General features: G+C 46.8%; 1 protein-coding gene across 16 annotated transcripts in view; it reads right to left on the bottom strand.

The window, feature by feature from the left end:
• Nucleotides 1-16009, bottom strand: part of SLC4A5 (solute carrier family 4 member 5) — a 129513-nt gene that overhangs the window by 36136 nt on the left and 77368 nt on the right. For all 16 annotated transcript variants that reach the window (XM_048829229.2, XM_048829221.2, XM_048829223.2 and 13 more), the window contains 6 exons: nt 13043-13130; nt 12246-12400; nt 9496-9648; nt 8265-8439; nt 7331-7464; nt 5845-6116 (listed from right to left, as the gene is read on the bottom strand). In XM_048829229.2, coding sequence (XP_048685186.1) covers nt 5845-6116; nt 7331-7464; nt 8265-8439; nt 9496-9648; nt 12246-12400; nt 13043-13130 — 977 coding nt within the window. The remainder of the gene's footprint in view (nt 1-5844; nt 6117-7330; nt 7465-8264; nt 8440-9495; nt 9649-12245; nt 12401-13042; nt 13131-16009) is intronic.

Here is a 16009-nt window from a genome sequence, read left to right as displayed (position 1 = left end):
CAGTTGAAATGAGAATCACTCCACTGAAGTCTCTGGAGTGACTCCAGATATGCAGTGACTTCACCAAGAACAGAATTTGATCCTCTGGCAGCAAGAAATTGCAGCCTCTCTAGTCAGAGTTTTAAAATGTGGGATGATTTAAGAAAAGTGATTAAAAATAGACCTGGAAAAGAAAAAAGTTAGAATTTCTAAACCAGTTTAAGAGGCTTGATTTTCCTGCCAAACAAATAGGCAACATTTTTGCAAAGACAGACGATTTTTCAATTTCAGGAATAACTCAATTTTCACTGCAAAAAAGAGCTAAATAAACGAACCGTTTATGCAGACTGAAATTTAAGAGGCACTTTCAAGATTAAATTAATATAGTAAAAAAAATCTTGTGATATGTGATTAAAACTGGAATATAAAAAATGAATTTACTTTTCATTATTCACGAATTTTATCTGCATGGATTCAACTCAGTTTAGACTCAGTGAAACTAGACTGCTCAGTTTCAGTGTATTTATGTTAAGTTTCACTTTCTGTCTTATTTGCACTAGGATGATGATTTATGTCTGAGTTTCTAAAACTGTAGGATGATGAAGGAGTACTTGTGGCACCTTAGAGACTAACCAATTTATTTGAGCGTAAGCTTTCTTTCAAAATGAGGGGGAAGGGGTCAATGCAAATTCCTCCTGTTTTCCTTGAAATGTAAGTGTCCTGAAAATCTTTCTAGTCATATTAGTTGTGGTTTTTTCAAACAAAATCCAAACTTTTGCTTTAAAATATTTGACAGTTTCTCCAAACAGGAAGGGAATTCACTGAGATATGCATGAAAGAGCTGGTTGGAAAATGAAGGGGTTTTCCCTGCAGAAAATTCTGACTTTTCATGAAAAAACCCTGATTTCCCCCCAGTTTTTGGCAACTGAAAACGAATAAAATTTTGGCCAAAAAATTTGAAAAAAGTGTGTTGGTTAAGACTTTAGTTTTCCAACGAGAAACTGAAATTTTTCAAGAAACATAGGCACTTTTTGGTAAAATGTTCATTTTTGGTCAAAAAAATCCAGTTTTCCATTAGACAAAAATTCAGATGGAAAATTTTCCAGCCAGCCCAGATGGATGATTCTGAAGGGAAGAAACTGGAAATGGTATGTGACCTAGTGGTTGCACTAACTGTAGTAGCTAGCAGGACTTGGAATTGGCAGTAAAAATACATATAGTCATATATTTCTCAGAGAACTATAGCTCAGCAATAGGAGCCAGTAGCCCAAACCAGGTAGTATGTTATTCCTAAATCAACAAAAGGACAGAGACTTGTAAGGGGGCTGGTTGCCTTCTCTAGCTTCCTCTGTCTCTCCGTCTGCATTCTATATGGTTGTGTCATGTACTCAGTGTTCTGGTGGAGAATTACTGGCAGACACCAGCAGGCAACATTTGACATGCATCTTTCAGGATGGCACTGTACATATCCCTGCGGTGACCTCGCCCATTGCATGTTAACAGGAACACGTTTCCACTCAGATTAAACCGTAAATTCCAAGTCAGAGAAGATATTTTGTTTGTTTTTCAAAAAGAAAAGAGCTGCTGTTTTCTGTCCCCATTTAGAGAAAGTGAAGGTATGTGTCAGCAAGGTAGCAAACGGAAATTGCCCGTAGGCCAAGTTCCCACTCTGCTGCAAACCGGACATGCACACCCCAGACCTGGTCCAACCTTACCTCCTCCACTTCCCGGAGTCTGTCTTTACTGTTATCTTATAACAGCCAAACATAAATCTCTTATGGTTGTTTCTATAGTTTTTCCCCTAGAGGACCACACGCCGTCTCAGGCCCGAGTTCTTTTTGCCCCTCTAATACTGTAAGTGGGAACTAACAGGATCCCACCTGCCCGTATGAGTTGTCAGAAACAGTTCTGCATCTTAATTCACCTGCCGATCCCTGCATTCCTGTGCGCGTTCCCGGAACCTGCCATTGGATTACCGCTCTACTCGGCCTTTAATATATATTGTGGACATTTCCCTTGCCCTCTCGCACTAGCTGCCTTGACTACCTGATGTATCATGTACACCATGGAGAAACATAGCTCCAGTGATCCCCGTGCACCAAGTATATTACCCTTGAAGTGCCAATGCTTCATTAGGTAAACTGAGTAATGTGCCCATGCCCACACAGCACTTCTGTGGCAGAGCTAAGAATAGGACCCAAAAGTCCTAGCTCCGAGTTCCCTGCTCTAATAAATTTGTTAGTCTCTAAGGTGCCACAAGTCCTCCTTTTCTTTCTGCTCTAACCACTACACCAAGCTCAAATACTGCCTGGCAAGGAGACAATCCAGCGGGTTTCTGCAGAACTGGACTGAATGCAATTGTGTACTGGACCAGGAATTTTTCAATTTCCTCTGAAGCATCTAGTAAAGGATGCTAGAGATAGGATATTAGAGACCTGGGTTGATGGACAATTGTTCTGTTTGGTATATGGGCATTCTTATGTTCCTACAAAAAAGAGGAAGAATGCTTATGCTGACAGCAGGTCTTTCTGAAAGGTTACTTGCTACTGATGCAGGAAAAAACTTCAACAAACCAATATTTAAACACGGGCAAAGCCAGCTAAATGCTTCAGTGGCAGCATTTACTGCTCAGCAGATTTAATATTCGGATCAGACCCGTTTACCAGCTTTGGCCAAGACATTTTAGAACACACTGTAGGAAACAAGCCTGCACTGGCTGAGGATACGGAAATCAAAGTCCGTAGTTTCTATGATTTTACAAGAGTAAAGATGGCAAAGGACCAAACAAACCAAACTGTGCACAAATGCTCAGTGATGCACTTCACTGCGGACAGATTTCGAGATGGGATATTACTTTTTTCTACAGTCAGCACAAAGGTGCAGACTGAAGTTTCAGCAAGACGCTTTGGCGGGATGACCATAGGGCCTTAACCACAAAGCAAAACAGCCACTGCAATGCAGAGCAGGGTGCTGTCAACATGAGAAAACACAATAATGACACCACTGAAGAATTCCAAGAGTCCATGAACTTTTTCTTGTCTTCGCTGCGGGCTTGTCTCCACTACCACTTAAGTCGATGTAAGTTATGTCGCTCAGGCGTGTGAAAAAGCCTCTGAGCGACGTAAGTCGACTTAGTGCGGCATGGACACCGCTGTATGTCGGTGAGAGACGCTCTCCTGCAGACATGGCTTGCCCCTCTCATGGAGGTGGAGTAATGTTGTTGACAGGAGAAAGCTCTCCTGTTGAGCACATCTGGCAAAGATGCACCGTGGCCAGCGGCGCAGCTGGGCCGACGTAATGCGGTAATATAGGCTAGCCCTGAATGAACCGATGGGAAAAAAAACGTAGAGATGCTTCCAGACCAAAACAACCCGGGAAGAACTTGCAGCAGTCAGTAGCATGTTTCTGCCTGCTTAGCTTGAAAGGAAACAAATATAGTCCCTAAGACTCTCCAGATATGGGGAATGTGAGTGGAGAGTCCTATATTGATTTAAGCCTGTTTCAAGCATTCTAGCTGAATTCAGCAGAACACTTAAAGATGTGCTTAACTTTAAACATCTGCATAGTTTCATTGACGACTTCAGTCAGGCTACTTGTGTGCTTAACTTTAAGTGCATCTTAAGACTTTCACTGGATCAGGCCCAAGTGCTCAGCCCTTACAGGGTCAAGCCCTTAGTTTGGAGCTGAATGGCTCCAAGATTGTTATAATTATTGTCAATTAACATGTCAACACACTGACACTCTTCATAAGAAGAAAAAGAAAACACACATAAGGCTGGTGGCACAGTCCACAGTTTCACAAGTGAAATCGTGACATCACGGTACAGCCTGATTACTCTCGTTACAGTGTGAATGGTAACACCCATTTGTTTCATGCTCTCTGTGTATATAAAATCTCCCCATTGTATTTTCCACTGCGTGCATCCGATGAAGTGAGCTATAGCTCATGAAAGCTGATGCTCAAATAAATTGGTTTGTCTCTAAGGTGCCACAAGTCCTCCTTTTCTTTTTGCGGATACAGACTAACACGGCTGCTACTCTGAAACCTCATAACCCAGTGTCCTCATGTCAGGATGATATGTCAACAAGTGACCTAAAAAGCTTGCTAAACAATAGTGATGCGGACAGTACCAACGTGTATGTACCCAGAAGCTTCGCAGATCTAGCTAGAGTACAGCTAGTCCAGAGGTACACCTACAGGAGCTGCAAATCACACCCCAGGCTGCCGTGTAGACATACCCGCTGTGTCACAATGAGACGATGCAATATGATCTGCCTAGGTATCCGTAACGGTGCTCATCACCACGGTATCTGAGCTGGAGGTGACATTACACACAGTGTTGTGGTTGGTTAGTAGCACAAATGCCCATCGTTGATGACCACGAGTCAAGAAAAGAAACCAAAAAAAGCGACGCATGTTACTTCCCGCACATCAGATAAGCAGCTAACGTGTAATGAAGTGCAATCAGACAGATGTCTATGGAGGTTATTTTGCAGGCCAGTGCTTATTTCTACATTTCTGTTTCCAGAGCGTGTGTGATGTTGTCGTACCTTTCTACCTTCTCCTTCCATAGTGATTTTAAAATCTCCAAGAGCATTTTTCTCCCCTTAAATAAATCAGCAATTCTGAGGGAAAACATTTCCTGATACCATGACAATAAATGACTCTGTTCCCTTCTGAGTGCTACAAGTACTTTTACACTACTCAGTGTGAATCTGAATTCTGGATAATTTGGAAATTTACTTCCAAGAGCAAATATGAATATTGAGTATGAAATAAAAATAAAAAGCTGTTTGGTTGGTTTTGGTGTGATATAAATGAGCCTAAATTACAGCCTTCTTCAATACAGCCATTGGCAGAGAACGGGTACATCTTGGCTCTGGAAAAAGTTTGTTTTCCTCTCACCCAATGTCGTTTTCCTTGAATTGCCCTATCCCTTTGTATCTTTGTGGTGGTAGAAATCAGCGCAGTACCGTACGTAGCTGTTAAAAATCAGAACAAAACACCCCACTCCTACACAGATGCATTTCTAGAAAAGGACCAAGGGGTGAACCAGTCAAAAGGGTTGTGGAAACCTAGTGAATATCCCACGGAAGTCCTGTCACTGAACACACTTACAACTGGAGATGATAAAACCATTCAAGAATATACTCTCAGGAACAATCCAGCATTGTCTGGAAGTTGGATCTAAACAAGTCTTCTCCATCTCTGATTCCTATGGTTTTACATCTGGCCATCTACAGAGGAGGTATTTTGCTGCACTATCTCAGTGACCGGGGATGGGCTGGCCTGCCAAGAAGATGATGTCTTTGTTCCATTTTGGGAGCACTGCTATAGGGAACCAGAGGTACTGTGCCCACAGGTACACTGCCACAGCCATCATAACCTCTCTATCGTGGGGGTGTGAAACTTGTATCCAGGAATGTTCTTTGAAAGTGCAGCTGGCCAAGATTTAATAATCATATTGTCAGGAGATCTCAAAGCACTTTACATAGCTGGTCAGTATCAAACCCCCCCCCCCACACACACTTTACAGATGGGGAAACTGAGGCACAGAGACTTGCCCAAGGTCACCCAGCAGGCCAGTGACAGAACTGGGAAGAGAATCTAGGTCTCCCAAGTTCCAGCCCAGTGTTCCAACAACTAGGCAGCACTGCTTCCATTTAAAACAAGCTGCTGGAGTAAATCACCAAATGAAGCTCATGCAGCAAAGGCTACCCGCCCCTCCACAATTTGCAAGGACCAATCAGGAAGCTGTGCAACACTCTTTGTCAAAAACTGGACCTCAGCATGACCGCTGCGTGGTTCAAACAATCGGCAATTTCACAGTGAAATTTTCAACAGGGAATAGGACTTGTACTCACCTGGGTCAGGAGCAATGCACTCGCATTTGTACATGGTCACGTAGTCTGGTTTGAAGTCTGCATTGATTGGGTAATACTTAAAGGCTCCGATCATCTTCTTGATAGCATCATAGATGAATATAAAGCTGATGAGGGTGGAGAACCCCTCCTCAGTGAAGCGCGTGATGTACTTTATAATGAAGCTGGCGTCTGTAGCCACCAGGATAAGGCACTGCAGGGCAGAATGTAAGCCGATCCACAGGCGGAACTCCATGTAGTCTATGCTGTTGCCTCTGGAATTGTGCACAACAGAAGTTCAGAACAAAACGACAGCTCTGCTCAGGAAAGAGAGATACGGCATCTGAGGGCTCATGGAAAGTGTCACCATATCTGATCTCCAGTGAAAGGAAGAGCCCCCCCCCATAGGGGTCCTTTCACCCCAATAATAATGGCCACCCTCCTGGAAAAAAAAATCAGAGTCTGTAGCTCACGAAAGCTCATGCTCAAATAAATTGGTTAGTCTCTAAGGTGCCACAAGTACTCCTGTTCTTTTTGCAAAGACAGACTAACACGGCTGTTACTCTGAAATAAATCCGAGTCTGTGTACTTATATGGCCTCCACTTCCATCCTTATCTATTCTTGCAACACCCCTGTGAAATAGGGCAGTGCTGGTATCCCCAACTCAGAGGGGGAACTGAAGCACAGAGACTATGTGACTTGCCCAAGGTCACATGAATAGTCTGTGGCAGAGCCGGGAATTGAACGTAGGCCTCCAAAGTCCCAGTCTAGTGCCCTAACCACTGCCCCATCCTTCCTCTCTAACTCTGAGGTACAGGGATGGGGATGGACTCAAAGGTGCAATAGAAGAACCCCAGTAGGGGACACCAAGCAGAGAACCCCAGACAGGGTCTCTGCTCCAAGAAGAAGAGATCAAGAGAGTCATCCACAGGACAGGTGTGGCACGAGTTTCCTCACTCCACCCTGCCAACGTTCCCCTAACCAGCACAGCACCTGCCACTGACAAGGGTGAGAGGTAGCTCAGTCTCCATGGCCCATCCAGTCTTCGGCCACTGGGCTGAGACGGCCAATGACTGGGCCGATTGCTGATGCCCTGCCCCAGTAAGCAAACCCACTGGGGGAGCTCCCCCAGCATCCGCCGAAGAGAGAACTGTGGAAAAGTTAGGGAGAAGATGGGGGAAGCTCCCTCTGCTCAAAGCAGAGGAGCAGCAGCTGTGTTCCCTTCCCCACTCGCTCTGCTAGTGGTCTCCTGAGCACCTGCTTCAAAACTGTTCTCACTGGGAGACTCACAGAGCTGTAGAGTAGGCTCTCTCGGCCTCTTCTCTCTGGTAGACCCACCTGGAGTGCTGCTCACAGCCATAATGACATGGCTAGAGGGACGGTATGTAGGCCTCAACCATGACTCTGAACCTGTCCTGCTCTTGTGCCCCGCTCCCCACTTTGGCATTACCGCTGTGAGGGCCACGATTCTCAGTGAGCTCCACCTACTTGCTGAAGTCGAAGAGTAGCTTTTCGAAGATGAGGATGGGCCCTGTGCTGCTCAGGATAATGAGCGGCTGCCCGGCAAAGAAGCAGAACAGGGAGCCGGCCATCGCCGTGCCGAGGAAGCTCTCCATGACCCCCTTTGGGAAGAGAAACAACGTGGGGAGAAGGTCAGACACATGCACTGGGTTGCAGCAGAGGAGTCGTGCCGAGGGGAGGTCTAATCATAGAGCGTGGCTGCAGAACACACTCACGGCAGTTCTCCTGCACTTTCTTCCCGGCTTGTGTCTCACTGGAATCAGGCAGCGCAAGAATCCCCGCTCCGTCCCTCAAGACCCGTGTCAGCGGTTTGGGGAGGATACTAAGCTGAATGGGCGTTGGTGAATTACCACACTGAGCACAGGTGCCGTGCGACAAACAGGCAGGAAAAACGCTAGCAGAAGCAGCGATTTCATTACAGACTCGTCGCACTGTGAGATACCTGTGGGGCTCAGACGTGGCAGTTTGAGGGACTGCAGACTCCAAGATGCCCCCTCAGGCTGAGTGATGGTTACGTCCAAGTCTTAGCTAGGAATGGCTTTTCATACCAAGGACCGCAGTCCTGCCCTGTGCCATGGAGGTGCACCGGGGTGGAAATCTCTCACAGCAACAGGGCGGGGATATTTATCTACCACATTAGGGAGGAGAACTGGCTGCAGCTCCACAGGAACCTGGCCTGCTGCATACGGGTTATAGCCAGCTGCTGTGAATCCTGCTATCTGCCCCATGTGTTATCAAGGGGCAGGAGCTGCAATGTCTCACCATGCAGCACAGCTAAGGCACGTGCCAACAAAAGCCACCCTGCAAACATTGGGGCATCTGCGGCCAAACTTTCTGGCTGGGGTCCAGCTCTAATAATCCTTTGGAGAAGGAGAACTCCCTGGGCAGCTCTTGGGTTTACCTGGTAGTTGTCTGTAGCATCACCAAGCAGCCCCCCAAATGTTATGGCATTTGTGATGCAGCCCAGGTAAATGAAGAGGATGGCGGAGATAGACTGGATATGAAAGCCTTCGTAGAAATCACTGGGGAACCAGGGCAGTTTCCTCTTGATATCCAAATACAGGCCGCCGCAAAACCTGGGGGAGACACGCAGAAGGGTCCCAGGTGTGGCAATCCCATGAGCTCTCAGTGGAACTAGGCCATTTAGGGTTATTATTTGCGTTGCCGTAGTGCCTGGGCTCGGGACCCCACTGCACCAGGTATCGTATAAATGCATAACAAGGACGCGGCCCCGTCCCGAAGAGTTCACGAGGGTGTGCGATAGCCGGGGATGACTGCTGTTTATGCAGCCCTACTTGAGGCTAGCTTTAATCAAGCTTTAGTGGACTAGCCTCACAGTTCCAGGCGGGCTTGGAGCGCTGGGCACTGGAGCAGGTTTTGCTGCAGGTTTTGCTGCAGCTCTCTTGTTCCAGTTGCTGTGCCAGCTAGATTAAAGCTCGCTCAGCTTTGGCTACACAAGCTGCAAACACACCCTGTGATTGCAATACAGACATACTTTAAGCATGAGAGAAGAGGTGAGTGCAACAAACGGATGAGGAGGGCACAAGCAACCAACGAGCCCCGTGTCAACCGTACACATCAGGGATTGCGTTCTGAGGCACGCATGTTTCTGTGGCGTGCGCCGACAATCTAGTCTGACACTTGCTCTGACTTTTCCTGGCAGCATTTAGCCACGAGACTAGGTCAAGCAAATTTTGCTTCTTGGCGTTCAGCTGCAAGCATAAGCAATTGTGCACACATGTGAGATGTTGGCTGGGCAACTCCCCATTTTGCACACTCAAAGGCACTTTTGCACCAACACCCATCAGTGCTGGCCTTCACCTTTGTAAGGATTTGTGTAAATCAAAGCATAACTGAGGCCTCACGGACATTTGGGGGGAAGGGCAGGTTGGGAGGGGAGGACTAGAACCATTATAACCACTGGGGGTGTTGGGGAGTGTGCTGGGAGGGGGGCAGAGGTGCTTGTATCTGGGGTGGGGTGGGGAATGTCATTTATCCTTGAAGGGGAAGGGAAGATGCGAGGCCAGAGGGTGGAGGAGGTTGTAGGAGAGGGCATATTGCCCCGAAGCACAGGACCCAGGCTGGCACCATCCGGCGCTCTCGTCGGTTTCAGGGGCCGAGGCTTTGCTTACCTGCCTGTCCAGACAAGCTCTTCTCCAGCTTCATGCACTGCTGGCATTTCTCCATCCTCGCTGCCGCCCCCTCCACCACCGCCGCCCCCTCCTGCCGCTCCTCCTGCGGTGCCGTTCATCTGCCCTGCTTCGTTCAGCGAGAACACGGATTTCCTGAGAGAGACACTGGGGGCCATGACGGGAACAACAGCATCTCCCCTCTCCCCAGAAAGGGCTCAAGGCACTTCGCAACCAGCAGGAGTTTAGCCTCCCTGCACCCCGAGGGGTTGGTCATTCCTGATTCCCCTTTGTAGATGGGGATAATTGAGGCACATGGAGGTGAAGCAACTTCTCCAAGGTCACATGGAGAATCAGGACTTCCAGGAGTCTTGACTCCCAAGAGCCCGGCTGTACACGCAGGGCCTCCCTTTAGCACAGTTGTGTCTGGGGCAGCATTTTGATTTTTGCTTGGATTTGCCTTTAGGATAATCTAGGGCTTCCAATAATAAGTAAACACACCTAGCTCTCCTAGAGCATGTTTTATCTCATCTCAAAGCACTGCACAGTATCATCTCCATGTTACAGATGGGGAAACTGAGGCACAGCAACTTGGCCAAGGTCACCCAACACACCAGTGGCAGAGCCAGAAATAGACCCCAGATCCCCCCACTCCAATGCTCTGGACACTAGGCCACACTGGAGGGCTCTGCCCGTTTGTTGCAGAGTGAAGTACAGAACAACCTGAATCTGTGATTGCGGGTGAGGCAGACAGATTCTTGCACAACCTGGTCTAGTCTACACAAAAGCCAAGGGTTGTGTAGGAGCCTTGAGTTTTATACCAGCTACCACATGCCTGTTATTTCCTTTAATGGTATAGATCATTAGCCTATTGTTATTTTTCCATTTACATGGAACCTTCACAAGCCTCACAGTCATCTTAGAAGATTATAGAGGATACTTATAGAAATTGCTTCCATTGACCCACAAGCAGCCATTGTAACACTGCCAGCCACACTGCAACAACTGCCAGAGGTGAGGAATGGTGCAACACAAGAGGTGAGGAATGGTGCATACTGAAGAATCACAAAACCCACATTTGGATTTCCTTGAGAAAACCATTTAAAAAATAATATGAAACATCAAAAAATGCTTTCCATGAGGGACAGAGGTGTAACCCAGCCCCCAGCATTCTCTTCACTAACACCCGACACACTGCTCTTGTGCAAAACCTGGCCACAGGGGGTCACCCAGGAGGTGCAGTTAGAAAATTAGTTCCACTCTCCACCTACCTTCTCTGTTCCTGGAGTTTTTCCTACCAATAGGAGAGAAAAACTCACACATGCTCCAGTTTAGGTCATGTGCACACAATGCGAGATAATCGACCTTTAGTTACTGGATTAATGCATCATGAAAAACGGAGCATACTGCACCCGGGAGTGGGATATATTTCGGTAAGATGTCACTTGGATCTAGCATTTCTCTTGCCCCAAAAAGCAACTCTCCACAGCCTGAGATTGTCCTGTAAGTCTTGAGAAAGTTGGTGTTTTTCTCCTTAAAGTGCCAGCTGCTGGAGGCAGGGGATGAGCTAGCTTTTACTTAAAAAAGTAAGTTTCCAGAGAAACCGGTTGCAGAAAAAAACTTGAAAATGTGACCTCTAAGGGTGCGTCTACACAGTGAGCAGCGCTCCGGAGCAGCGAGTCTCAGAGCCCGGCTCTACAGATTCTTGGGGCTCCTGCTAAGGTGCTAAAAAGAGCTACACCCCCTCTGTAGGCTTCGGAGCCTGATCTCTAGCCCGAGACCAAATCTCTGCATGGCTATTTTTAGCACTCTAGCACGAGCCTGGATCTGTAGACGCGCGCTCGGAGGCCTGCTGCCACGGGCCGCTGCTCACTGTGCAGATGCCACCCTAAAAGGCTCAAAACCCGGAAGGCAAATAAAAACGCTTGAGTTTGGCAACTCTGAAAAGTGCCATGGAATCTTTCTATGTTATGCCACAGTAAGGGAGCATGTCGCAATCTTTAGCGTATTTTGTCCTTGCAAAATGAGGTCCTCCATGCAGCAAAAGTGCTGGAATGTTGTTCCAGAGCGTTCTGGCCCTGGCACAAGAGATGGATGGACCCCTGCATAATCTGTATCCCCCAGTTTAGAGGGTTACATGCCCACAGATTACTTTAGCATCTGCATGCAATGCTTGTATCTTGGCTTGAAAGAAGAGATGGTACTTAAGTAACTTTGCATTGAGTCACAGAAAATATTATACAAGGCAGATTCCTTAAAGATTCCTCACAGTAGCTACGTTTACATTTGTCTAAAAAGGGATAGTGCCGAGTTCCTAAACACAGAGGCTGAATGCTAGTAATGGCCAGGCTAATACAAATTCTGCTAATGAATGGCCACATTTCATCCATTTCATTGGCTGTGTTACCCAAAATTCAGCTCAGCTCCAGCTCATTGAGTCTGATGCTGCTCCCCTGGTTGTGCTGGTTTTACATCAGTGTAATTCCATGGACTTGATTTACACCACTGTAACTATGAACAGAATCAAGTTCATTATGCTGCTAATAATAATACTTAGCTCTTATTTAGTGCTTTTTAATCCATAGATTTCAAAGTGCTTTACAAAGGGGACATTATCCTCATTTTATAGATGGGAAAATTGAGGCACAGGGAGTTGCCTATGGTTACCCAGTAGCAGAGCCAGGAATAGAACCTTGGTCTCCTGAGTCCCAGTCTAGTGCAATATCAACTGCACTGCAATTAACACCACCTACCTCTTCTCAGCAGAAGGTACTTTTTTGGGTGGCTCTATTCTAATGTTTGGATCCCACTCCCCTGGTGGGAGGACAATGACTTCATCCAGAAACTCATCTATTCCTGCAATCAGGTCATCTCGGTCCCTGGCCTTGTAGGCCACATCACTGAAAAGCTGGGAATACACAGAGTAGACAAACGGTTTAGGCAAACTGTTAGCTAGGCAGTGGGAGAGAGGGAAGAACCAATTCTGCTAGAAGAAGGGTTAGGCTTCATCTAAAATGCTTTCTAGATCAGAGAGATTTTGGACCACGGATTGTGGCTCACTCATTGCTAGCGTGAACATCTGTGCTTGTGAACAATATCTGAATGAATCTGTGCTGCACACTGGAATGTCACACATTCGCTGGGATAGAACTCAGACCCTCCTGCTCTAAAAGCCCAGTTCCCTGTCATCTGAATGAAAGAAGAATCTTTGCTAAGTGTTGGCAATATGGAACCTATGACACATAGCTGAACAGATTCTATCCAAGGGAGGACAACGGTGGATGGGCATGCATACATCCCCCCCCAATATTTTAACTTTATTCCTATGGGCAGATCCCTCAGCTGCTGTATCTCCATTGACTTCCATGGAATTGCACAGATTTTTACAGCACCTGCCAAACTGGTCTTACGGTTTTCATTCTGGTCCTGGAGCTCTGATGGGACGTCTCATTTCACCTCTGGGAAATCCCATAAATGTACGGACCGCCTGGACATAGCGTACGTGAAGGGAATGCTACAGGAGCAGGGCTCTGCCGTCGGATTTACTTACATCATCGACCATGAGGGTAGCGATAGCTCGGCCGATTTCATTGTAGGATTTTGCCTTTCCTGAAGGACCCAGGAGAATAAAAATGAACCTGGTAAAAGAACAGAACTCATGAGCTAATGGCCATCTTTGCACTGTGTGGTTTAAATTACAACTCTTGACAGTATGCAGGACTGGTCTAAAGGTATTTGGTAACCATTCCAATAGGAGCAGTGGTGGCAAACAATCAATCTAACTTATTTCAAGATGGAGCTTGATAAAGTTACAATCAGAGTTATATGACAAGGTTACCTGCAATAGCAGGGGACTGGGCTCAATGGCCCAAGATAGAATCATAGAAGATTAGGGTTGGAAGGGACCTCAGGAGGTCATCTAGTCCAACCCCCTGCTCAAAGCAGGACCAACCCCAACTAAATCATCCCAGCCAGGGCTTTGTCAAGCCTGACCTTAAAAACCTCAAAGGAAGGAGATTCCACCACCTGCCTAGGTAACGCATTCCAGTGTTTCACCACCCTCCTAATGAAAAAGTTTTTCCTAATATCCAATGTAAACTTCCTCCACTGCAACTTGAGACCATTACTCCTTGTTCTATCATCTGGTACCACTGACAACAGTCTAGATCCATCCTCTTTGGAACCCCCTTTCAGGTAGTTGAAAGCAGCTATCAAATCCCCCCTCACTCTTCTCTTTTGCAGACTAAATAATCCCAGGTCCCTCAGCCTCTCCCCATAAGTCATGTGCTCCAGCCCTCTAATCATTTTTGTTGCCCTCCACTGGACGCTTTCCAATTTTTCCACATCCTTCTTGTAGTGTGGGGCCCAAAACTGGACACAGTACTCCAGATGAGGCCTCACCAATGTCGAATTTTCTGCAGAACTGCTGCCTAGCCTTCTTGTAGTGTGGGGCCCAAAACTGGACACAGTACTCCAGATGAGGCCTCACCAATGTCGAATTTTCTGCAGAACTGCTGCCTAGCCACTCGGTCCCTAGTCTGTAGCGGTGCATGGGATTCTTCCATCCTAAGTGCAGGACTTTGCATTAGTCCTTGTTGAACCTCATCAGATTTCTTTTGGCCCAATCCTCCCATTTGTCTAGCTCCCTCTGTATCCTATCCCTACCTCCAGCGTATCTACCACTCCTCCCAGTAAAGAGGTCCCTTCCAATCCTGGGCTCCTGTGTAAGCAGTTTTGCTGCTCAAGAAATGCAGGATTAGGCCCTTTGATTTTCACCAGTTGGGGCTCTCGGATACGGCTTACTCCAGCTCCCACTGCAACCCCAAGGAGTCTCTCCATCAAGTTCAATGGGAGCTTTAGTTTGTGTGTCAACCCACACTAACACAGCATGTCCCCTTCTAATGGCTAGAAAGCACAGAACACGTAATGAGCCTGCTACTGACTTAGAGTTAATGGATCTGGCCCTTTATTACAAGCAAGAGAGGCTTGTAGACCCAGAGGGCCCAGGTTCAATCCCACAGATAATGTAACCAGGGTTATGTTTACAGCTACACAAGGGTCTCCTCCCCTTCAAATAGTGGCCGGTCACTGGGATGTGTGACCTGAAATGTAGGAAACCTTTAATACCCGTAAGTACCAGGAATCCTGTTCTCATGAGAATCCCAGCACCATTTTGCAGACTCAAGCAGGAGGGCTGGAACAATTTGTGTAGTGGGGGTGCTGAGAGCCATTGAACCAAACTGTAAACCCCGGATAGGATGGAAACCACGTCAAGCCAGGGGGTGCTGCAGCACCCCCAGTTCCAGCCCCTGTGGACTCAAGGCAGTTTGAAGATGCAAGCTATTCGAACAGGAACAACTCAGCGTTTCTGATCACTGTCCAAAAGGTGAGCTTTTCAAAAGCTCTCAGAGCAGGCCAAACTTTGCAAAGACGTTAAAACTCCCATTGACTTTAACAGGAGCAGAGTTAGGCCACCGTGGAGAGTTTTTGAACACCTTGCCCCAAAGCATTCTACTATTGTTGCTCTACGTAGCCCCGGCAAATCCTGGCAACGCAAGTCAGATCCTAAGGATGTCTACAGTTCATGGCAGGGATGGTGCATGGGGCTAAATATTTGCCTTCGTTTCATTTGGGGCTTTTGGAAATATTTTTTTACAAGTCTCAAGGAGGCACTTCTGGACCCCCCCAAAATGTGATCTGCTCTTCTGATGGTATATCAGTCCCTGAATGGTGAAAATACCATAAGGAGACCAGACCTTGTGCTACTCTTACTATCTTCGTTCCTTATCTGGCCCCCCGTTACTCTCGTCTCTGAGTGCCTCGTGACCTTTAATGCATCCGATGAAGTGAGCTGTAGCTCACGAAAACTTATGCTCAAATAAATTGGTTAGTCTCTAAGGTGCCACAAGTACTCCTTTTCTTTTTGCAAATACAGACTAACACGGCTGCTACTCTGAAACATGACCTTTAATGGGATTTATCCTCACAACACTGCTGAGAGGGAGGAAAGTATTTTTATCTCAACTTTACAGATGAGAACTACAACCCAGGTAAGGCAAGTGATGTGCCCAAGGTCACACAGGAAATAGGGGATAGAGCAGGGAACTGAAATCCAGGTCACTCAAGTCCTAAGCTAGTGCCCAACCAGTAGGCAATGCTTCTCTGGCTCCACCAAACAGGCCCCTGGGTTAAAATTAAAAAAGAAACTGATTAAAGTACTTAATTATTTAGAATAATATCTAATAAAATACTAAATGTTGTATCAAATATACTAATATAAACATGTGGTTTTATGCAGGTTCCTCCAGAACCCAAGTGCCAAGCCCTACTTTTCCAAAAAGAGGCATTTAAACGCCCTATAACAGGGGTGGGCAAACTTTTTGGCCCGAGGCCCACATCTCGGTATGGAAATTGTGTGGTGGGCCACAAATGCTCACAAAATTGGGGGTTGCGGTGTGGGAGTGGGTGAGGGCTTCGGCTGGGGGTGTGGGTTCTGGGGTGGGGCTGGGGAGTTGGG

Source organism: Caretta caretta, chromosome 26 (assembly GCF_965140235.1).
Source record: "Caretta caretta isolate rCarCar2 chromosome 26, rCarCar1.hap1, whole genome shotgun sequence".
Taxonomy (NCBI): domain Eukaryota; kingdom Metazoa; phylum Chordata; order Testudines; family Cheloniidae; genus Caretta; species Caretta caretta.
Note: the sequence above shows the minus strand (reverse complement) of the source record. Positions and strands in the feature narration are given on the sequence as shown.